At 59.4% G+C, this 21,560-nt stretch overlaps 1 protein-coding gene across 1 annotated transcript; it reads left to right on the top strand.

Moving 5' to 3' along the window:
• Positions 1 to 200: 200 nt before the first annotated feature.
• Positions 201 to 21,405, top strand: IL17REL (interleukin 17 receptor E like). The gene is made up of 17 exons (XM_065939324.1): positions 201 to 302; positions 3,184 to 3,211; positions 15,915 to 16,064; positions 16,211 to 16,317; positions 16,510 to 16,624; positions 16,866 to 16,910; positions 17,166 to 17,302; positions 17,730 to 17,801; positions 17,883 to 17,937; positions 18,443 to 18,606; positions 18,676 to 18,720; positions 18,951 to 19,008; positions 19,271 to 19,434; positions 19,607 to 19,687; positions 19,871 to 19,928; positions 20,049 to 20,103; positions 21,276 to 21,405. Exons 1-17 carry the CDS (start codon positions 201 to 203, stop codon positions 21,403 to 21,405), a joined length of 1,566 nt encoding a protein of 521 aa, XP_065795396.1.
• Positions 21,406 to 21,560: the final 155 nt, after the last annotated feature.

Raw genomic sequence — 21,560 nt, 5'->3', positions numbered from 1 at the left:
AACTCCAGGGCGTCTGGCCAGGGGCCAGAGCCTGCAGGCGGAAGCTGTGGGCTGTGGCTGTGGCCGGCCCACTGGGAGGGGGGAGTGTCTGCCCCAGGAGCGAGCTCACTCCAGGCTGAGCCGCAGGCCGGGAAGGCAAGGCACAGCCACCACGGGCCGCCCCTCGCACCCTCGCTTGGCGGGCACCGTTCTGCGGCCAGATGCTGGCTGGGCACGCCGTCACCTTGCTCTGCCTGACCTGGGGCGCCTACCAGAGCCTGGCCGTCCCCAGGGTCACGGAATGCAGCCTCTCCTGTTCCCAGGTGAGCCTGCCCCTACTGAACTCTCCTATGAGGGGCCCTGGCTGGCCGCTGGCCTGGCCCAGCTACACACGCGACTCAGGGTGACCAGCAAGGGGCCCGGGGCCCGGGGCGGTGGGTGGTCGGAGGCCCACGGCTCCACCGAGGTGGTGGCTGACCCACGGTGCCAGTCGGGGAAGCATTTGCCGGGAGCATGTGGGGCACCAAGGTCCCGTGAGTGTCCTTGCCCGGGGAGCCATGCTGGGGCACGGCCCCTCCTGTGTTCACAGGGCCGTTTCATCATCCAGGGTGCGGGCTGGGGCGGTGTCCGGGCTTGTGTGGACGCCCAGCTAAGGAAATGCCGTGGGCACCGAGCTCACTCTGGGCGGGAAGGCGCCGCGGGGCAAGGATGTGGCTCGGAAGTGGTGTCCTGGGACTTTCACTGTCCCCGCGGCGCCCCAGCCAGCAGCACCCTGTCCTCAGAGGTCCCCCAGCTCGAGACTGGGCCGGGGGCCGGGGAGCCCCGGTTACGGGCCCTCCTCCAGGTGGGGGTCAGCGGGGACCGGGGCAGACACAGGGCAAGCAGTCTCGGGGAGCAGTGGCAGCTGGCACCAGAGCTCGGGGGACACTGGGACACACAGTCAGCCCCGAGTCAGGAGGCAAGGCAGCTCCCCAGGGCCTGGAGTGCGTCCGGCAGAGGGTCCAGGGAGGGCCAGGGGTCAGGCAGAGCCTCAGAAGTGGGACTCAGGTCCTGGGTGCGGGACCCACGGTGGGTCCTTCTGGCTCCTGGTGGGACTGGGAGGTGCAGAGGGAACAGCCGGGCTGAAGTGGGGGTGGGGCCTGGCGATGGTGAAAGGGTGGGCTGCCTCGGGGGCAATGTGAGGTGCAGCTGCGGGACTGGGTCCCAGACCTCCAGGGAAGGAAGATGCCAGGATGAAGACGCTGTAGCGTGTGGGCCCAGGCCGGCTCAGGGAAATATGGGAATTTTGAAATGTGGGGTTTGAGAAGCCCAGACACGGAGGACTGGTGTTGTGACAGCGGTGAGGCCGCAGCGGTGTGCAGGGGCTCCCTCCGTGGGGTGGGCCTGGACGGTGGGGGAGGGGCTGGGGAGGAGGGAGAGGCCGGGGGAGCCCCCCAGCCCGCCGAGGCCCCCCACCCAGGGAGAGGGCTGGGCCCGGGCACCGCCTTGGCACCCAGCTGGGGCGGCAGGATCAAGGGAGGGGGGTGCGGGATGTGGAGAGCAGAGGACAGAGCCTGAAAGGCCTGGGGGAGGGGCCCCGGGGAGGGGTCAGGAAGCCCAGGGTGGTGGGCTGCCTCGGGCGCCTCTGAAGCCCCCCCACCTGCACAGAGACCCCGCAGCGCTCTGGGCCTTGACAGCCTTCAGGCAGGGCGGGGCCGGGAAGGTGGGGAGAGGAACCGCAGAGAACGGGGCGCCTGGGGCTGGGGGCGGTGGTGGGGGCGGTGTGGGCCCCGCCCCGAGCACCTAGGACCTTGTCCTCCCCACCCGACGGGGCGGCAGGGTGAGGACCTGGCCCGCTGGGCCCCTCCCCACAGACCGCCCCCCTTGCCGACCCACCTGGGAAGCCCCGAGAAGCCCAAGGGCGGAAACCCCCGAGGGTGGGGGGTAGGGCAGGGGCAGCAGCTTCTCCGCCCCCGCCGCCCACCCCACCCCACCCCACCCCGCCTCGACAAAAGGCACAGACCGGCCCTCTCCCGCGTCCGCCATCCCCAGCTCCCCCCAGGCGCCACCATCCACCGGGGCTCTCTGACCTTGACCTTTGCCCCAGGGAGGTTCTGGGCACCCAAGGTCCAAGCACCAGACCGCACCCACCCCCATCAGTAACCCAGGGCTGTGGCTCTGTGGTCCTCGGGCACAGGGTGGTCTCCAGGGGCAGCCGTGCCCCAGGGCCAGGACGCAGGTCAACCTCCCCACTCCCTGGAGCCCCGCTAGCTTGGGAGGGGGTGGGCTCAGGCCTCAGGGCTGCGGGGGCTGGTTCCAGGCCTCGGGGCTGTGGGAGGAGCGAGGTGGCCACGCAAGGCTGTGGCCCAGGCCCTCGGCCGCCCTGCCTTGCTGGGCCCGCCCCATGCTGCCTGCTGGCCCCTGGGCCTGCTGGACTGGCCGTCTCACCCTCCGCCTGTCTGCTCGGTCAGATTCTGGGCGGGGCACCCAGGCAGGTGCAGCCCCTTTGCCCAGCCGGGCCCCCCCCACTGCCCCCGGTCACCTTCCTCAGCCCGAGGACCACGGGCAGGCCCCTGGGGTCACCTCAGTGGGGTTTGTGCAACTGGGGGCTGACGGCCTTAGTGTCTCAGGGGAATGCTGTGATCAGAAGACCGGGGGGATGAGGGGTGACGGTGAAAAGGCTGGAGCGGACAAGGTGCCTGGGTGGGGACAGAGTCCCCAGGGGGGCCCAGAGTCTGGGGCTCAGCCAGGAGTGACATCCAGTTACCCAGGTGTTAGCATCCGGGGTCACTGGGAGAAGCTCAATGCCATCCTTGCAGCTTTTCTATAAACCTAAGATTACTCCAAAATGAAGACTATTTAGGAAGGGGGGTAGCACTGGAGATGGACCCCCAGGAGTGCCTGCCCCCAAGACCCAGGGAGGAGGAGCAGACCCCCACCCCAACCTGTGCCCGCAAGGAGCCTCCAGCTGTTGGAGCGCCCTGCCCGTGAGGGGGCCCCCACCTTCCCGAGCCCCCTCATCTCCCACCTGACCCAAGGCGTCACTGCCTGGCGTGAGTGGATCCTTGCCACCTGCTCTCTCCCTGCACCTGGGCCCCACACCGCCAGCTCCGGGGGGCGCTGCGGGGCCTGAAGGTCCAGAGGCGCAGGTCGCCGGGTGGGGCTCTGGGGGTGACACAAGGCGGCCGGCTGACCCCTCACTCCCTCTCAATGTTCTGTCCGCAGGGCTTCGCCTGCAAGAGCCGCGTGAACCGTGAGTACATCTCAGGCCCTCCTGGTCCCCGTCACCCTCTCCTCCCGTGGCCGGGGTCTCCCTCGCAGGAGCGCTGACACCCCCTCCACCTCACCAGGCAGAGTCATCCCTGCCGCCGCCTGGGGCAGAAGGGCACAGTCCCCCTCCACGCCCAGCTGCTGGCTTGCTGGACGCAGGAGTTGCAAGTTCCTATTGGAATTTGTTGCTTTGCGAAGTGGCCATGCCAGTCTCCCTGTTTTTGCCTACCCTAATACGACATCCTATTTTAATAGCTTTATTGTCTTTGCAGACACTTTATATTTTATTTAAAAAGGGGCATAAGGGACGCAGTGGAGGAAGGCATGGTAACTCATTCCAGTATTCTTGCCTGGAGAATCCCATGGACAGAGGAGCCTGGCAGGCTACAGTCCATGGGGTCGCAAAAAGTCAGACACGACTGAAGCGACTTAGCATGCATGCATACAAGGGACGTAGAATATATAAGCAGAAAAGTTCAAATAAATCTAGCTCCAAAGCCCTCTTAGAGAAATAAATGCTTTTTATCCTAGGAAGACATAGCTTTAGGCATCTCTGTAGGCAAATATACTGTTCCTGGATAAACAGATAACAAAGATTTTACAAAAGTGAAATTACTTTATTCCATTTAAAATCAGTATTTTAATTTTACTTTAATAGGAAAAACCAAAGAAATGGCTAAACTTTAATTGAATGTTTCTTCGCCTCGAGAGGGGTTACTTCTCGAGGACCCCCCAAGGTTAAGGAGTGGGATGATGAGACAGGACGCGGACCCCTGAGCCAACGGCCTGCCCCCACCCCAGGCAGGCCCCTGTCGCTGGTGTGTCCGACCGCGGTCAGCGGTTGTGGGGTTGAACGGCATCATCAGGTCACAGCCTGTGCCTAGATCCTCCCCCAGGGTGAGAAGCCTGAGGCCCCCCCCCCGATGTTTCTGCCGAGGGGCCTGCAGGCTTCGCTCCGGCCCAGGCCGGGCCCTTTCCTGGATCCCTGTGAGCTTCCGACCCGTAACCTCAGGGCGCGTTTCCACTCCCGCCTGAGCGCAGGCCTCTGCTCTGGTGACACCACCTCTGCGTGCTTCGCCGGCTTCCTCTGTTCCTGTCTTTCTCCGTGGCTTCTGCTGTGATCATTCCAAGTCAGCCGCATCTCCTGATTTGCCGTCTTCACTGTACTTATTTGACCCGAGATGAGGTGTCTGGCTCCCGCGCCCCGTCTCCGCTGAGCCCCCTGCGCCGTGACCGCCGCGCTGGGCCCGCGTGTCCCCGACACTGTGTCCCTTCGTGGTGGACGTTCCCTCTGTCCCGCCATGCTGTTCCCCCCCACATGCTGTCTTCGTTTCCCCCCTTTCCGCCCTGTCTGTCCTCCGCTGAGCCCCCTGCGCCGTGACCGCCGCGCTGGGCCCGCGTGTCCCCGACACTGTGTCCCTCCGTCCCGCCATGCCGCTCTCCCCCACGCTGTTCTTATGTTTTCTACACTCCATCGCCTGTGACGTTCCTTCTGTCTTGGTCAAACGTGGGCTCCCTATGGACCCCCAGATTACTCAGACCCCCTCTTCACTCACTGACCCCAAACCCATGGAGTTTCCCCCGCGGACCTGCTGTGTGCAAGGGCCAGATGTCAGGATGGCCCCAGGCATGCTGGGGGGACGGGGAACTCGGCTGGGCAGGTCCTGGGGGTGGTGGGGCTGCGGGGAGAGGCCCTCGGCTTCTAGGGGCCCTGGGGGCATCACGGTCTCCCTCCCTCCCCCTCCCTTCCCTCTAACCCTAACCCCGGTGGGAGCCGTGAAAATGCAGGACACCCGCCCGGCCTCCTTCTCTCCAGATGGGGGCACAGAGGGGGCTCGCCACGGATTCCCGGGCTTTGTCACCCCCCAGCAGGGCTTCTGGGGGCGGGGTCCCCAAGCAGGGACACAGCTCGTGCCTGGGTGACGCTCTGGCCTGGCCCACGTGCTCCGTCCGCTGCGGGGAGTATGGGTTCTGGCAGGTATGGGGGGTATTTTGTGAGGGACCCCCACACACTCCCGTCTCCGTTTGTGTGTCTCTGACAACACAGATCTGCGTGGGTTCCTCCCGTGGCGACGCAGTCACCCCGCGTCACAGCCCTTCCCACTGTTCCTCCTCCTCAGCCTTGGGCTGAGAGTCACACGCTTCGGTTTCGATGCAATAGTATTCACACGCCTCCCCTCTCAGGATTTCGTGAATTGGAGGGGATCTTTTAAGAAGTCTTCCCCGTTCTGAGGTCATAGAGACTTCCTCCCTGTCTTCCTGTGTTTCTCTATTAAAGTTTTGGTTCTCAGACTCGGGTCTTTGGTTCAGCTAGCGCTTGTTTCTGTCTGCCGTGAGGCAAACGCCCAACTGCGATCTTTGCTGCCTGGAAATCCCGCGGTGGCCACACCAAGTGCCGGACGCCTCCACCCCCACCCCGCCCGTCTTCAGACTTCCACGCTGTGCGGGCGGTTCCCCGAAGGCCTCTACTCCTGAGCGAGGCCACCCTGAGTCCTGGGGGCCCCTCCCTACGCTTCCCCTCCCCACCATCCTGCGGACCTGCACACGGAGCCCATGGATGAGTAGATCTAAGCTGGACACTGACTTCTGGGGGGGTGACCCTTCGGCTTCATTTCTTTCCTAAATTGTCTTGGGAGATGGCAGTGTGGTTGAGACGGCCCTGAATCCAGATGCAAGGGCAAGGAGGGCATAAAACAGAAGCGGGGTCCACGCTCCAGACCGCAGAGACAGGCCCCAGGGCCCCAGGTGGGAGGAGCAACAGAAGGCAAAGGGGAGTCTGAACGCAGCAGGCGGTGAGCACCACTGGGGGGCACACAGCGCCTGCCCAGGAACCCCCGGAGGCGGCCCTGCACAGAGGAGCTCCGAGAGGCTCCAGGACAGCAGCGGCAAAAGGATGAGGACCGGGGGAAGGACGAGCCAGGAAACCGGACGGCAGAGCACGTCCACCCAACAGCGACAGCAGAGGGCGCTGTGTGCAGCGAGGAAAGCAGAACCCAGCTGCGGCTAAAAGCGCGGAAATCGCCCTTCACATAAACATGGCCAAGGGGGACTCTGGGGACAAGCCCCAGACGACTTATGAGACTAAAAAGAGAATGAGGAACAGAACCAGGCCCCGACAGGCAAGGGAAGTGCACCAGAACACCCTGAAAACCCACAAGTGTAACTTTTCATTTCAAAGCGGTTTAAAACAGCCAGTTCAGTGCAGTAGCTCAGTCATGTTCAGACTTCAGATTCTTGGCGACCCCATGGACTGCAGCACGCCAGGCCTCCCTGTCCATCACCAACTCCTGGGGTTTACTCAAACTCATGTCCATCGAGTCAGTGATGCCATCCAGCCATCTCATCCCCTGTCCCCCCCTTCTCCTCCTGCTTTCAATCTTTCCAGCATCAAGGTCTTTTCCAATGAGTCATTCTTCACATTAGGTGGCCAAACTATTGGAGCTTCAGCCTCAGCATCAGTCCTTCCAATGAATATTCAGGACTGATTTCCTTTAGGATTGACTGGTTTGATCTCTTTGTCATCCAAGGGACTGTTAAGAGTCTTTTCCAACACCACAGTTGAAAAGCATCAATTCTTCGGCACTCAGCTTTCTTTATGGCCCAACTCTCACATCCATACATGACTACCAGAAAAACCATAGCTTTGACTAGACAGACCTTTGATGGCAAAGTAATGTCTCTGCTTTTTAATATGCTGTCTAGGTTGATCAGAGCTTTTCTTCAAAGGAGCAAGCATCTTTTAATTTCATGGCTACAAAAAAAAATAATAATATTTTCATGGCTGCAGTCACCATCTGCAGTGATATTGAACCCCAGGAAAATAAAGTCTGTTACTATTTCCATTGTTTCTCCATCTATTTGCCATGAAGTGATGGGACCAGATGCCATGATCGTTTTTTGAATGTTGAGTTTTAAGCTAGCTTTTTCGCTTTCCTCTTTCACTTTCATCAAGAGGCTCTTTAGTTCTTCTTCAATTTCTGCCATAAGGATGGTGCCATCTGCATATCTGAGGTTCTTGATATTTCTCCTGGCAATTTTGATTCCAGCTTGTGCTTCATTCATCCTGGCATTTTTCGTGATGTACTCTGCATATAAGTAAAATAAGCAAGGTGATAAAATACAGCCTTGATGTACTCCTTTTCTGATTCGGAACCAGTCCATGTGTCCATGTTCCATGTCCAGTTCTAACTGTTGCTTCTGAACCTGCATACAGGTTTCAAAGGACGCAGGTGAGGTGGTCTGGTATTCCCATCTCTTAAAGAATTTTCCACAGATTGTTGTCATCCACACAGTCAAAGGCTTTGGCATAGTCAATAAAGCAGAAGTAGATGTTTTTCTGGAATTCTCTTGCTTTTTGTATGATCCAACAGATATTGACAATTCGATCTCTGGTTCATCTGCCTTCTCTAAATCCAGCTTGAACATTGGGAAGTTCTCAGTTCATGTATTGTTGAAGCCTGGCTTGGAGAATTTTGAGCATTACTTTGCTCGCGCGTGAGATGAGTGTAATTGTGCGGCAGTTTGAGCATTCTTTGGCGTTGCCTTTCTTTGGGATTGGAATGAAAACTGACCTCTTTCAGTCCTGTGATCACTGCTGAGTTTTCCAAATTTGCTGGCACTTTCACAGCATCATCTTTCAGGATTTGGAATAGCTCAGCTGGAATTTCATCACCTCCACTAGCTTTGTTCGTAGTGATGCTTCCTAAGGCCTACCTGACTTCACACTCTAGGATGTCTGGCTCTAGGTGAGTGATCACACCATCGTGATTATCTGGGTCGTGAAGATCATTTCTGTGCAGCTCTTCTGTGTATTCTTGCCACCTCTTCTTAATATCTTCTGCTTCTATTAGGGCCATACCACTTCTGTCCTTTATTGATCCCATCTTTGCATGAAATGTTAGAATACTCAAGAATTGGATACAGATGTTAAAGAACAATAGGAACAAAAATTAGGAAATTTCAGAAATAAGGTGACAACACTCGGGCTTAAAAATAAAGGAAAAATCACTGCAGAAATGAAGACTACGTTAGAAGTAGTGAATAGACCCAATATTAAATGCCTTGAGAGAAATAGAAGGTGAAAAGGAGATTTTGTAAAATATCAAAAAGAAATGTCCTATTGTGTTTGAGTAGACTCCAGGAGTCGGTGATGGACAGGGAGGCCTGGCATGCTGCGGTCCATGGGGTCACAAAGGCTTGGACACGACTGAGAGACTGAACTGAACTGAACTGATAGCAGAGGGAACTATATTCAATATTCTGTGATAAACCATAATGAGAAAGAAAGGTTTTTTAAAGAAAGAATGTACCTATATGTATAACTGAATCACTTGCGGTACAGCAGAAATTAACACAACATTGTGAATACACTCTATTTCAATTAAAACGAGATTACAAGGGACTTCCCTGATGGCACACTGGGCTAGAGTCCAATGCAGAGCTCGGTCCCTGGTCCGGGAAGATCCCACATGCCTCAGAGCAACGAAGCCCGAGCACCACGGCTTCTGAGCCTGTGTGCTGCAACCGCTGCAGGCCTCGCACCCTGGAGCCCGCGCTCCATGACGAGAGAAGCCAGAGCAGCGAGCAGCCCACGCACCGCAGCAGAGAGGAAGCCCCACTCACCACAACGGAGACAAGTCTGTGCACAGTCACGGAGACTCCGTGCAACCAAGAATGAGTAAATAACTAAAAATGCTGAGAAAAGAGTACAAGTGAAGTCTGAAAAGAAAAATAATCCAAAAGAGATGAAATGGCGTGTCAAGAATAGCAGATGCTGCAGATGGGCAGGGGAAGTCCAGAATGTGGGTGCTGTGAGCCCCTGGAGGAAAGTGAGCCGCAGAGCAGACACGCAGAACTGCAGCTCAGGGACAACGAGCACCCTCAGCACTCGGCGCTGAACTGGAAGGAACAACCCCGAACACGTAACGTGAAAACTTCCTCGAGCAAAATGGCTGGATGTTAAAGAGAAAGTGAAAAATCTGTGGGCATCTAGGCAAAAAGAACTTAGCAATTTAAAATGGAAAGGAAAGTACATCAGATTTTTCAAAGAGCCACATTTTACCCCAGAAGAGAATGGACAGCAAAACCATAGCGAGTCGTTTGATGACTATAGACACAGTTCTGTGTTATAATCACGAAACCCGCTAGGAGGCCAAATCTTAATTCATCCAACCACACAAAAAAGAACCGATAATTATGTGACTTGATATGGGCGCTTCTGCTACAACAGCAATTATTACAACATATAAATGCATCAAACGAGCATGTCGTGCTCCTTAAGTTTACACAATGCTACACATCAAACATATTTCCATAACAGGAAACTGGCCTTCAGGCATGAAGCTACTGACAGGCCGGGACTGACGGACTCTTGTCCCCAGGGCCCCTCCCAGGGAAGGAGCATCCGACCACAAGACCCAGGAGGGGTCGGATGGGGAATGGGGTGAGGATTTAACGCAGGGCTGTTTGCAACGCTCAGAACATGCGTGGGAGGGGCGACAGTTCGGTATCCACAGCTGAGCACCCTGACCGTGCAGACAGGGCCCTGCCATGAACACCAGGAGAGACTGAGGCGCGTCTACGCAAAGACAGGCTTCCGCTCCTTCCCGCCCGCCCCGCGGCTCGTGCTGGGACCCAGACACAGAGTTGGGAACACGGCAGAGGGCGGGACAGAGTTGGGAACACGGCAGAGGGCGGGACACAGTTTCATGGTGTCCTCCCCTGTGTTCTTGAGAGTCAAGCCTGGAAGAAAGGGGATGCTGAGGTCCTGTGCAGAAAGTGCGGTGAAACCTCCGTCCTGAGTTGGTGAGCAGCAGGACTGCCCGAGGCACCGCTCTAAACCCCCGTGGCCCAGTGGAGGCTCGTGGACCCGTCTGCGGCGTGTGTCTCTTCTGGCCTCCCTCTGGGCACTCTCTCCCCAGCGAGGCTGCTCATCTCTCACGTGTCTGCTCCAGGGAGTTCCCTGGCTGTCCAGCGGCCACGGCTCTGTCTTTCCCTGCTGCCGGCTGGGGTTTGTCCTTGAGTGAGAACCTAAGATCCCATAAGCCATGCAGTGTAGCCAAAAAAAAGCCTGCTCTGTGCCCCTGAGGAAAACCTCTGCCATCCCCGGGCCGAGGATTCAGGCATCTCCCCGCAGACGGGGTTCCCATTGTTTTTGAGTAGGACCAGGAGTGACCTATGACTATCTGGACCATTTCTAAGTCCTAAACTGAAGTTTCTTAGATCTCCCGCGGTACAGACCAGCGCTGGGAGCTGGCCCCCAGGCCTGCGGAGGCTGCAGGCTCTCCAGGAAGCTCCGAGTCCCTGCCATTCTGCTGGACCCAGGGTTGGAGGAGGCAGCAGGTTTCTCCCGATCCGATCACCAGACGGGGCAGCCCTGGGCCTCCTGGTCCAGTCGAGAGGCGGCGTGTCCCCCGCCCCCCGCTCCCTCGGGTTTGATGCTGAGGACCCTGCTGCTCCTATCAGCTCTCACGGGCTTTGAGAAGTTTTTTTACATGTATGTATTCACATATATATGTAAGTTGTCTATGCCTGTTTCCCACATGTATGTGTTTACAGGTATGTTTCACGTGTTTTACATGTATGTTTTCACGTGTGTGGTTTTACATGTGAGTTTTTTACGTGTATTTTTTCCCTCCAGCACTGTTAGTTGTTCTCAGTAGAACTGGTCCAGACAGCGCGGGCCCCTGTGGGATGCAGAAGGAAACCCCCAATGGCTTTTCAGACGCACGGAGCCCTTCTCTCTCCTCCTGCCCTGACAACGCACAGTTAAATTCACCTCTGTGTTTTACCGGTCCTGTGTTCTCGGTTCCCTTTGTAACCCACTTCTTCCTTCTGAGTTCATATTTCTCCTTTTTAAGATACAGCCGAGCTGTTAGGCCTTCTGTTAGTATGCCTCTAGTTTACTGTGATGGCTTTAAACCTTCAAATGACATCAAAAGTATTTACTTCTCCTTAATCTTTATGAAGAATTTGGGGTTCACAACGCCTTCCACACAGTCACAATGAGGTCGCTCTGCACGGCCTGTGGGATCTTAGTTCCTCAACTAAGGACTGAATCCATGCCCAGGCAGTTCAAGTATGCGTCCTAACCAGTCGACCAGCAGGGCAGTCCGTCGCATCACTTTCTTCTACACGCCCTCTGGGTTGTGAGCTTAACTGGGGACAAGAGCCTGTTCTTACTTTTATACAGTCAACTTCCTGGCACCCGTGGTCACCATGCTCTTCTATGGCTCCACCCTTTTTTCCTTCTGACTCTGATCCTTTGCTTGATTGGCTGGAATAGGTCCTTGTATTTCTCCAGTAAAGGTCAAAAGATGCCGCCTTCTCATTTTCTGCACAGAGGAGGACGTTTCCACACACACAAGGGGCAACCTAGATGAGAGAGGGTTCTGAAGCTCCAGGCTCCGAGGATGCACCTCTCAGCAGGGAAACGTCAGGCCTGGGGACACAGCGCTCCTTACCCCACCCCCCGCCTTGCCAGACTGACCCCCCACTCCCGGGCTTGACCACGAGCCCCTGCAGGCAGCCTCTGCTCCAGTCCCAGCCACGGCCCTTGGGAACTGCCCCCCTGGGACGCTCTGAATCGCCCACCTGACCCTGCACCTCGTGTTCATCAGCCCCGGGGCAACAGCGGGCTGGGTGTGCGGTGGGGGCCAGGCCAGCGGGGCTCTGACCAGCGGGGAGGATTTTACCCCCATCAAGAACTGCCAGCACATGTGGCTAGGAAAAGGCAGAGCAACTGCCCACTTAGTTTGGCCACCTGATGTGAGGAGCCGACTCCCTGGAAAAGCCCCTGATGCTGGGAAAGACTGAGGGCAGGAGGAGAAGGGGGCGACAGAGGGTGAGATGGTTGGCTAGCATCACCGATTCAATGGAGATGAGTTTCAGCAAACTCAGGAAGACAGTGAAGGACAGGGAAGCCTGGCATGAGCAGTCCGTGGGGTCACAAAGAGTTGGACACGGCTTAGTGGCTGAACACCAACAGCTGCTCGCTGGCGTTATTATTCCCTAACCCTCCGTCATCTGGGGTCCTGCAGCCCCGCCCCCTCCACGTGGAGGACCAGCGGACGTGTTGCCGGTCTCCTCCTTGCTGAACTTGGAAAGCTCCTACAGGTTCTGTACAGAAGCTCCTTAACAGGCGCGCAATTCGCAAATACTTCCCCCCAGTCTCTGACTTGTCTTTTCTTTCTTTACTGGGGTTTTTCAAAGAGCAGAAGTTCGAAAGCTTGATGGAATCCAACTTACCCATTTTTTCTCTTATGGGTCACAACTTCACTGTTGTGTCTAAGAAAATTTCGCCTTACCTAAGGTCATAGAGATTTTTAAAAACAGGTTTCTTTTTGAAAGTTCGGTAGTTTAGGTTTTACATTGAGTCTGACAGTCCATTTGGGATAAACTACATTCTGTGAGAGCTGTGGGCTAGAGCCCGCTGTTTGCCTGCGGACACAGAACTGAGCACCGTTTGCCGGAAGGACTGCATTCCCCCTGGGCTTGAAGCATGCTTGCCGAGAGTCAGGCACGCAGGCCTGGAAGGGGGTGGGATGCTAGGCCGGTGGGTTTTGTCTCTCAGTCCTGGGGAGTCTTTCTCTATCATCATTCCACTCGCGTGGCTCCCCAAAAGAAGTCTGCCTCTCCCCTGCATTGGTTCCGCTGTGCCTCACATGTCTTTCCCTCTGGCAGCTTTACAGTTTTCTCTTTACTCTGGCTTTGAACAAACTGACCATGCTGTGCCTGTAATTTCTTCATATTTCTTATCATTCATCGGGCTTCTTGGATCTGTGAGTGTATAGTTCTCACCAAGCTTGAAAATTTTCTTCCCTTTTTTAAGGAGTTTTTTCACTCCCTCATTCCTTCCAGGACTCTAACTACACGTACATTAGATCACCTGAAGTTGTCCTTCAGCTCCCCAAAGCGTTGTTTTATTTCCTTACCATTGTCACCACCATCTCCACCATGACCATCACCACCATCATTACATCATCACCCCATGACCATCACCACCACCTCCACCATCATTACATCATCACCCCATGACCATCACCACCACCATCATCATTACATCATCACCGCATGACCATCACCACCACCTCCACCATCATTACATCATCACCCCATGACCATCACCACCAACTCCACCATCATTACATCATCACCCATGTCCATCACCACCACCATCATCATTACATCATCACCCCATCACCATCACCACCACCATCATCATTACATCATCACCCCATCCCATCACCACCACCATCATCATTACATCATTACCCCATGACCATCACCACCACCTCCACCATCATTACATCATCACCCCATGACCATCACCATCACCTTCACCATCATTACATCATCACCCCATGATAATCACCACCACCATCATCATTACATCATCACCCCATCACCATCACCACCACCACCTCCACCATCACCACCATCATCCCTCTCCACCTACTTTTGGGTGTTTTCTATTGCTATGTCAAGTTCTCCAGTCTTTTTTTTTCCCAATGGCTAATCTGTTATTAATCTAGCTAATGTATTTTTCATCTGACATTGCAGTTTTCATCCTTGTAAGTTGGACTTTTTTTGAAAAAAAATCTTTCATATCTACCATTAACTTTTTGACCATGTGAAATGCAGTTATAATAATTGTTTTAATATTCTTGTCTACTAATTCTAACACCTGTATCAGTTTTAATTAATAGATTTTTTCCTCATTCAGGTTGTTTTCCTGATTCTCTGCATAACTTGTAATTTTTTATTATATGGTAGACTGGGGTTTTTACCTGGCTTCACAGATGGCTCAGTGGTAAATGATCCGCCTGCCAATGCAGGAGACACAGGAAACGTGGGTTCAGTTCCTTGGGCAGGAAGATCCGCTGGAGGAGGAAATGGCACCCCACTCCAGCGTTCTTGCCTGTTACAAGTCCCCAGGGTCGCAGAGGCGGAACCTGTGTGACTGAGCACACACGCAGGCTGGATATACACTTTTATCCTCACAAATATTCTTGAGTCTTCTCTGGAATACAGTCAAGTTACTTGGAAACAGGTTAATCCTTCTGGGGTCCTTCTTTCAAGATCTGTTAGGCGAGATCAGACCAGTGACCGCGGCTAGTTATTTCTCTTAGGAAGCAAGACTCTTGCGTCCGCTGCACCGGGCCCCTGTGAGGCCCCGGGTCTGCAGTCTGGCTGGGAGCAGGGACAGCCCAGCCCCACGGGCCGACAAGACTCTGTCCCCAGAGCCCCTGTGGCTTCTTCTCTTCCTGCGCTCCTCAGTCCACGCGCGCATCCCTGCTCTGCCAAACACTCCCCTCGCTCTCTGCATCGCGATCCTCCCGTGCTCATCCTGCAAACTCTGGCCACTTCCAGTCTCTTGCCTCTGCCCAGATCTGCCCCATTTCTTCTCCCGGGGAGGCACCAGGCGCCCTGAATGCCGCTCCCCCATCCCCGACGGCACTGCAGGACAGCAGGCTCCGGGAGGCTTCCGGGTTGCCCCTCCGTGGGCAGCACTGTCCTGCATGTCCTCACACCTAGGGTCTTGAGACCACACTTCGGCTGCTGTCCAGGCCGAGCTCCGTGACTCCACCTTGACCTCAGCGGGGTCCACAGCTCTGGTTTCTTTCCCAGGAACACTTCAGACCCCACAGTTTCTGCTGCCTCTTTGAGTCACGTCTGATCTGGTCAGGTCGGGGCTCCGCTGAGCGATGGGCCAGCTCTTCTGTCTGGGTCTCAGCAGCACAGCCTTGGCCCCCTTCTCCAAGGTCTGGGAGCCCAGCCACTGTGGCTGCGGGCACCCCTCACCCCGGCTCCTCTTCTCGTGGGAGTAGACGGCCTTGGGTGCACCCTCTGCCCTTCCCCCACCCTCATGCATTCAACCGGTCACCCTGGTTCCCCATGTCCCCTCTCTCTGAAGCACAGGAAGGGCCTTGGCACCTTCGTCCTTTGCTTCCCCTTGACCGTTAGCCCGAGGGCAGGTCTTCCTGCCATGCTGCCTGGGGTGTGCCTGGGGCCTGGGCACTGCTGAGCACACACACCGTCTGATGTGTCACCTGACCGGAATGCCAGGTCCTGAGTGCCAAAGGGAACCTGGGCTGCCAGCTCCGTGGGGTGCAGGGCTCTCCAGGGCATGGAGGCGACCGTGGAACTAACCCCATTGACTTTGAAGCATCTGCCTGCAGATCAGGCAGAGCCAAGACCAAAAATACTGCTCAGCCCCGGAGCCTGAAAGCTAGACCCCAGCTGGCTGCGTGGCGCTCGGTCCGGCCCCAGCTTCCAGGGCCCTGACGATTGGGGCCAAGCCATCTGTGCCGGTGCTGCTGCCTGACCACGGGCAGGGTGGCAATGGCCTCGGGTTCAGGCCCGGGCGCCCCCTGCAGACCTGTGCTGCTGCCCATCCTTGGAGCCCATAGGGCCAGCCGGCACACCTGGGGGGGCCACCTCTGCCCCTTTGCCGGCCAGGTGGGGGCCCCGCTCCTGGGCCCAGCAGTCAGCTCTGCACATGGTGCAGGTGGGACCTGGGCCCACCACTCGCCCAGGCCCGGCTCTCTGACGGCACTGGGGCAAGTAGGGAGGACCCCCCCCCCATCATTCTGTGCAGCCCCAGAGCCCCTCCCCACCTGGCCACCTGCAGGGAATAGCCCAGGCACCAGCAACCCTGGCACTTAGCCTCCCTCTCTCCCCAACAGAAAATATTTTCAACAGCTTCTGCCGGCAACCCCCAGCGTCCATGCCCAGGTCCGTCCTGGGGGCCCTGGTGCTCTCCACCGCCATGAAGTGCTCCTCGCCCGACAGCTGCTCCCTGCTCCTGCGTGTCAATGCCTCCCTCACGCTGCACGGTGACTGGGACGGGTCACTCCTGGGTCGTGGGGGGCTCAGGGCTCCTCTTCTCCCCATGACAACCTGAGGGCAGGCTGGGAGACCCTGCTTGCTGCCTTCACAGGGGCCGGCACGGTCTGACAGCCCGTGGGCCCTCTCTCCACAGAGAGTCTGCAGGGCCTGGAGGCCTGCTCCACGAGCCTGGACACCCAGGAGATGAAGTGCCAGGCTGTGCGGGTCCCCAGGGCCTCCCGCCGGCAGGCAGGGCGGCAGGTGAGGCCCGCATCTGCCCCGGGCCCTCCAGTCCAGCCCCAAGCCTGTGCCCGCAGCACAGCTGTCCCCTGGCCGCTTCTCGCTGTCCTCCCCTACCCCAGACTCTGGGTCCCAGCTGTGCGAGGTGGAGCTGGCCTGGCCAGGGGTGGGGGGTAGAGGCCCAGGCCCACAGCTCACCCCGTCCCTGCCCAGCTCCAGGTGCACTTTGACTGCTTCGAGGTGGGCGTGGCCCAGGCCCTCTACGTCACCCTGAGGACTGTCCCCCACTTCTGCGGGGTCCAGCTGGGCCAGCAATACCACACGGAAGGTAGGGACCAGGGAGCTGGCATGAGCATTGCCCTCCAGCCTCCAGAGAGGGCTCTGGGGCAGGACTCACCCAGGCAGCGGATAGGCCAGGCGGGACAGGTCCCAACAAGTGCGTTTGCTTAGTTCTGGGTTGCCGTCTCCCTGGAGCGGTGGGCTTCTGGGAATCACACCAGCAGAGGCCCGGCTGGGGCGGCCCCGGGGGCAGAGTGGGCTGGGCCCAACACTGCCCTTGTCATTCGCAGACTGCAGAGATGAGGACGTGGGGAAGAACGTGCCTGACTGCTTCGGTGAGGTCCCTCCCCAGCTGGGACCCCGGCCCGCTGCCCCTGGGAGGACCCTCGGGTGGTGGTGGGCACCCACAGGCCTCCCACCAGGCTCTTCCGCCCTCCTCACATGGGGACTCACGATGCGCCCTCAGGCAGGAGACTTCCAAGATGCCTGGGTCTGGCAGGAGTCACCATACGCAGGCTGTCAGCGCAGCTGGAGCCCTGTGCGTGGTGACCTCTGGCCCCAGCGTGACCCCTCCTCCTGCCTCCCTGCAGCTGAGAAGCTCTCCTACTGGGTGGACCGCAGCCGCAAGGTCGTTCTAGTACAGGTGCCGGAGTCTGGGGGCCCTGACTACTACGCGCGGCTCTGTCTGAAGCGGTTCACCTGCGAGGACGCGGGCACCCCCGTGCTGGTGAGCCCCGGCCCCGCCCGCCAGACCCGCCCGCCCCTGTCCTCCCCTGCCGCCCCGCCCACAGCCCCGGCCCCGCCCACCAGACCCGCCCACCCCTGTCCTCCCCTGCCGCCCCGCCCACAGCCCCGGCCCCGCCCACAGCCCCGCCCGCCCCCTGTCCTCCCCTGCCGCCCCGCCCACAGACCCCGGCCCCGCCCACCCCTGTCCTCCCCTGTCGCCCCGCCCACCATACCCGCCCACCCCTGTCCTCCCCTGCCGCCCCGCCCACAGCCCCGGCCCCGCCCACCAGACCCGCCCACCCCTGTCCTCCCCTGCCGCCCTAACCGCAGTCCCAGCCCCGCCCACCAGGCCCCGCCCGACCCCTGCCTCCCCTGCCGCCCCGCCCACAGCCCCCGCCCCGCCCCCACGCGCCTTCCCTCGGATGCAGGTAACAGGGAACAGTATCTCCCGGAGGGTCTCTCTGCCCTACAGCCAAGAGTTGTCGTGCCTGTGCCTTGAGGTCAGTAAGGGCGCGGCCTCGACACCCGAGAGTGGACAAGAAGATGGGCTGACCCTGTGCTGATCCCAGCCCCTTCCGCAGGTCTGGTCGGCGACCACCGACGCGGTGCGAATCCAAACCTGCCCCTTCAAAGATGGTGAGTGCCCTGCGGTGCCGGGGAGAGCGAGGAGGGAGGGGTGGGAGATGGCGAGTCCGGGGTCCCCAGGAGTGGGGGCTCCTGGTTCAGAGCGCGGGACTGACACAAGGGGGGCTGAGAGGAGCGGGCAGGCCCAGCCTCAGCGCCTGAGACGGCTTCGGGCAGTAAGTAATCAGAGCTGTGTTCTCGGCAAGCCCTCCAGGTGGTGGAAGCCCTGCGTGGATGCAAGCGTCCATGTCAGCCAGCGCACAAGCGCACATGCGCGCCATGGCCTGGCCACCTGGGAGAGCCAAGGCCGCAGGGGGCGGGGGGCCTCCCGGAGGCTGTGGGGTTCTCATCGATAGGGCACCCAAGCGGACTGGGTAGGGCCTAGTCCTAAAGCCACCGGAGAAGACATCTGCCCGGGACCCAGCGTGCCCGTCACTGGGCAGGTGCTGGGTCCGGTGGCCCGTCAGCGCTAGGACAGTGTCCCGCTGATTCCAGCCCTGGGGGAGGGTCCCTGCAGACACGGAGAGCCTCTGGGACGCCATCCACTACCACCCAGGGAGCCAGGTGCTGAGCTGGGAGCCCGCCTGCCCCATGAGAGGCCGTGTGAGTCTGTGCTGGCGGCCAGGGCCAGGGGCCCACTGCCTCGAGTTGAAGCATTCAGGCCGGCCGGCCCGCGGCAAGGTGAGTGTCCCCCAGGCAGGGATGGGGGCGGGGATGAACCGCCAGGGCCCTGACGTGAGCGCCCCTCAGGTGCAGTACCCACTCGTGGACACGCAGCCCCAACTCTGCCTGAAGGTGAGTGGGCCGGACCACAGCCTGCCTCGTGCCCAGCCAGACAAGGGACCCACGGCCACATGTCTCCCTTTGCCTTGCCCGGCCCCAGGGTCCAGACACCTTGCAGCCCTTCTAACCCTTCCTGGGCCAACAGTGGGGGGCGGGGGTTTGTGACCAGTCCTGGAGGGCTGTGAAGGAGGCCGCCTGTCGCTGTGCACATAGCCACACCCTGTACCTCGGCCTCCCGGCAGTTCTCCACGAGCCTGGGTTTCCAAGTGAGGTGCCCTTTCAAGCAGCCGCGCTTCCCAGGTGAGCCCTCCAGGGGACGGGACCTCCAGGGGAAGGGGGCCTCCAGGGGACGGGCCCTCCGAGGGGCGGGGCCCTCGGGGACAGGGCGCTCCAGAGGCGGGCCCTCCAGGGTGCAGGCGGGAGGCTGGTCAGGGGCCCTCGCAGTGTGGCCGTAGCCAAGACGGCCCTTTCCTTTGTGTAAACGCCTCTCAGTCAGGGAGGAGAGACACAGGGTGTTGGTCAGTGGTGGGTGGGCGCTGGGCCTCACCCCTGCCCCCCACAGCCTGGAAGATGACCGTCCAGCCCGCACCCGCTCCGGACCGCCTCCGGGTGGCCTTCTTCTCGTCCAGCCCCGCCCGCTTCCAGGTGTGCCTGTGTCACCAGGGAAAGACGTGGCCCCCCGACTGCCGTCGACTGCTCCAGGCCACCCCCGTCCCTGCGGCCTCTGTGAGCCAGGTGGGGTGGGCACCGTCCTGGCGACCTGGGGGTGGGGCTGACCCCCAACTCCTCTGCAGTCCGGAGCTAGTCCCTGCAGGGGCGAAGGGTGGCGAGCGCCACGGTGACCTGGAGGAGCCTGGTCTGCGCCCCCACTGCCTGTGACTGACCCCTCCCCCCACAGGGTGACCCCACAGAGGACCCTGCAGTGGCCTTTGTGGACATTCCCAGGGACGAGGCCTGCGCACCCAGCATCTGCATCCAGGTAGGTGTACCTCCCTGCCCAGCCTCCGCCCACCTCCCAGGAGCTGCCTAGGGCCCTGAGCTGCTCTGGGGGTCCCTTCAGCCCCACAGCCTCTCCAGGTGGTGCTTCTAGGGAATGAGGGGCCATGCAGGGCAGGCTGCAGGCTGTGCTGACCTGCTCTCTCTGCCCTGCCCCCACCTGCAGGGCAGGAGGACCGATGTCCAGTTCTCCGCTCCCCAGCAGCTCTGCAACCTCCAGTGCGGTGAGTGCTCGGGCCAGGCCTCAGCGGGGGCGGGGGCTGGGAGGACAGGTGCTCCAGGGCTACCAGGGGTCAAGGGCCGGACCCAGACTGGCCCCTGGCAGCCCCATCTCCCACTGCCAGGATGGGGGGGTGGCACTGCACAGGAGGTAGAGGACAGAGGGGCCACCGCCTCAGCGTCAGGCCAGGCTTCTGAGCCTTGACTTGGGTGATCAAGGACCCTCAAGGGCCTCACACCGGGTCATGGGTGCTGTGTCCTCTTTCCTGAGTGTCCACCACCCTGGGCTCTGGTTCCACCTGCCCAGGAACTGGAAGTTCCTGGCCCACACTTCGCCCATCCAGGAGTCCCAGATTCCTGGAACCTCAGACTTGGCAGGATGCAGAGGGAACCCTAAACCTACGGGGCCTGGGTGTGGCCCAGAGGGTGACTCCTGCCTGGGGGCCGGGGGTAGGGGGGCAGAGAGCGACACGGGCAGTGGGAGTGAGGAGCAGGCACACTCACCTTCAAGTGCAAACCTTTTCCAGTGCTGAAAAGCAGACAGAAAGAGGGGTGTTGGCATATCCAGGGCTCTCACCACCCCATCCACTGATGGACAGCTGGGCAGGTCTCGAATGGCCTCTGAGCACAGCTGAGTCTCAGCAATGCCAGGGCGCCCCAGTCCCGCATCTGCTTCTCCCCTCACCCCACCCCACCACACCCCCCACCTCCCTGCCCCAGCAGATCACAGGTCAAAGGGGAGATGGTTGCCCCTAAGAGCCTCGTGTCTGGACCGGGCTCCAATACTTGCAGTGACATGGCGTGGTGGGTGGCCTGGGGCCGTGACTGGAGCCCCGTGCCAGGCTGGGCGAGTCCTGTGAACAGTGAGAGCACCTGGGCCCAGCTGGAGTCGGGGCACCTGGGGGGATACTGCTCCTGGGGTCAGGGTGTACTCCCCCGAAGACGGACGTTGGCCTGCTACCCGGGCACAAGCTTGGCAGGACTGGGCAGGGGGCCCTGAGAGGGTGGGGTCTCATCTCCCTCTCCTTCTTTCCATCTCATAGTCAGAGGTGGGCTGGGGGGTGTGTGAAAAGTGAACGTGAAAGTGTTAGTCACTCAGTCGTGTCTGACTCTTTGCAACCCCATGGACTGCAGCCTGCCAGGCTCCCCTGTCCATGGGATTCTCCAGACCAGGATACTGGAGTGGGCTGTCATTCTCTTCTCCAGGGGATCTTCCTGACCCAGGGGTTGAACCCAGGTCTCCTGCATTGCAGACGGACGCTTTACCGTCTGAGCCACCAGATGGTTGGGGGAGGAGGTCTATGCCCCCACACAAGGCTGCCTGAGCCAGCTGCCCATTCCTTTCTCCCCAGCTGCCACCCAGGGGACAGCAGCCTGAGGCTGTGTCTCACCAGGAAGACGTGGGTGCCAGGCCCGACTGCAGGCATGCGGCAAGGGGCCAGCTCACATCTGGACAGTCCCGGCCTCTGTTGCGAAGGCTAGGCCTCAGGGCATGCAGTGGCCCCAGACTGGGGGCCTGTGTACCTCTCGGGTCTCCAAAGGTCTGCAGCTCCTCGGGCCCTTGGGCCGTGCTGGGACTTTGGGTCAGAGGAAGGCCCTCCAGCCCCTCCTGAACCCTGAGTGGGGCCATCAGAACG

Source organism: Muntiacus reevesi, chromosome 1 (assembly GCF_963930625.1).
Source record: "Muntiacus reevesi chromosome 1, mMunRee1.1, whole genome shotgun sequence".
Taxonomy (NCBI): domain Eukaryota; kingdom Metazoa; phylum Chordata; class Mammalia; order Artiodactyla; family Cervidae; genus Muntiacus; species Muntiacus reevesi.
The sequence above is the reverse complement of the archived record's forward strand: the minus strand, read 5'-3'. Positions and strand labels throughout refer to the sequence as shown.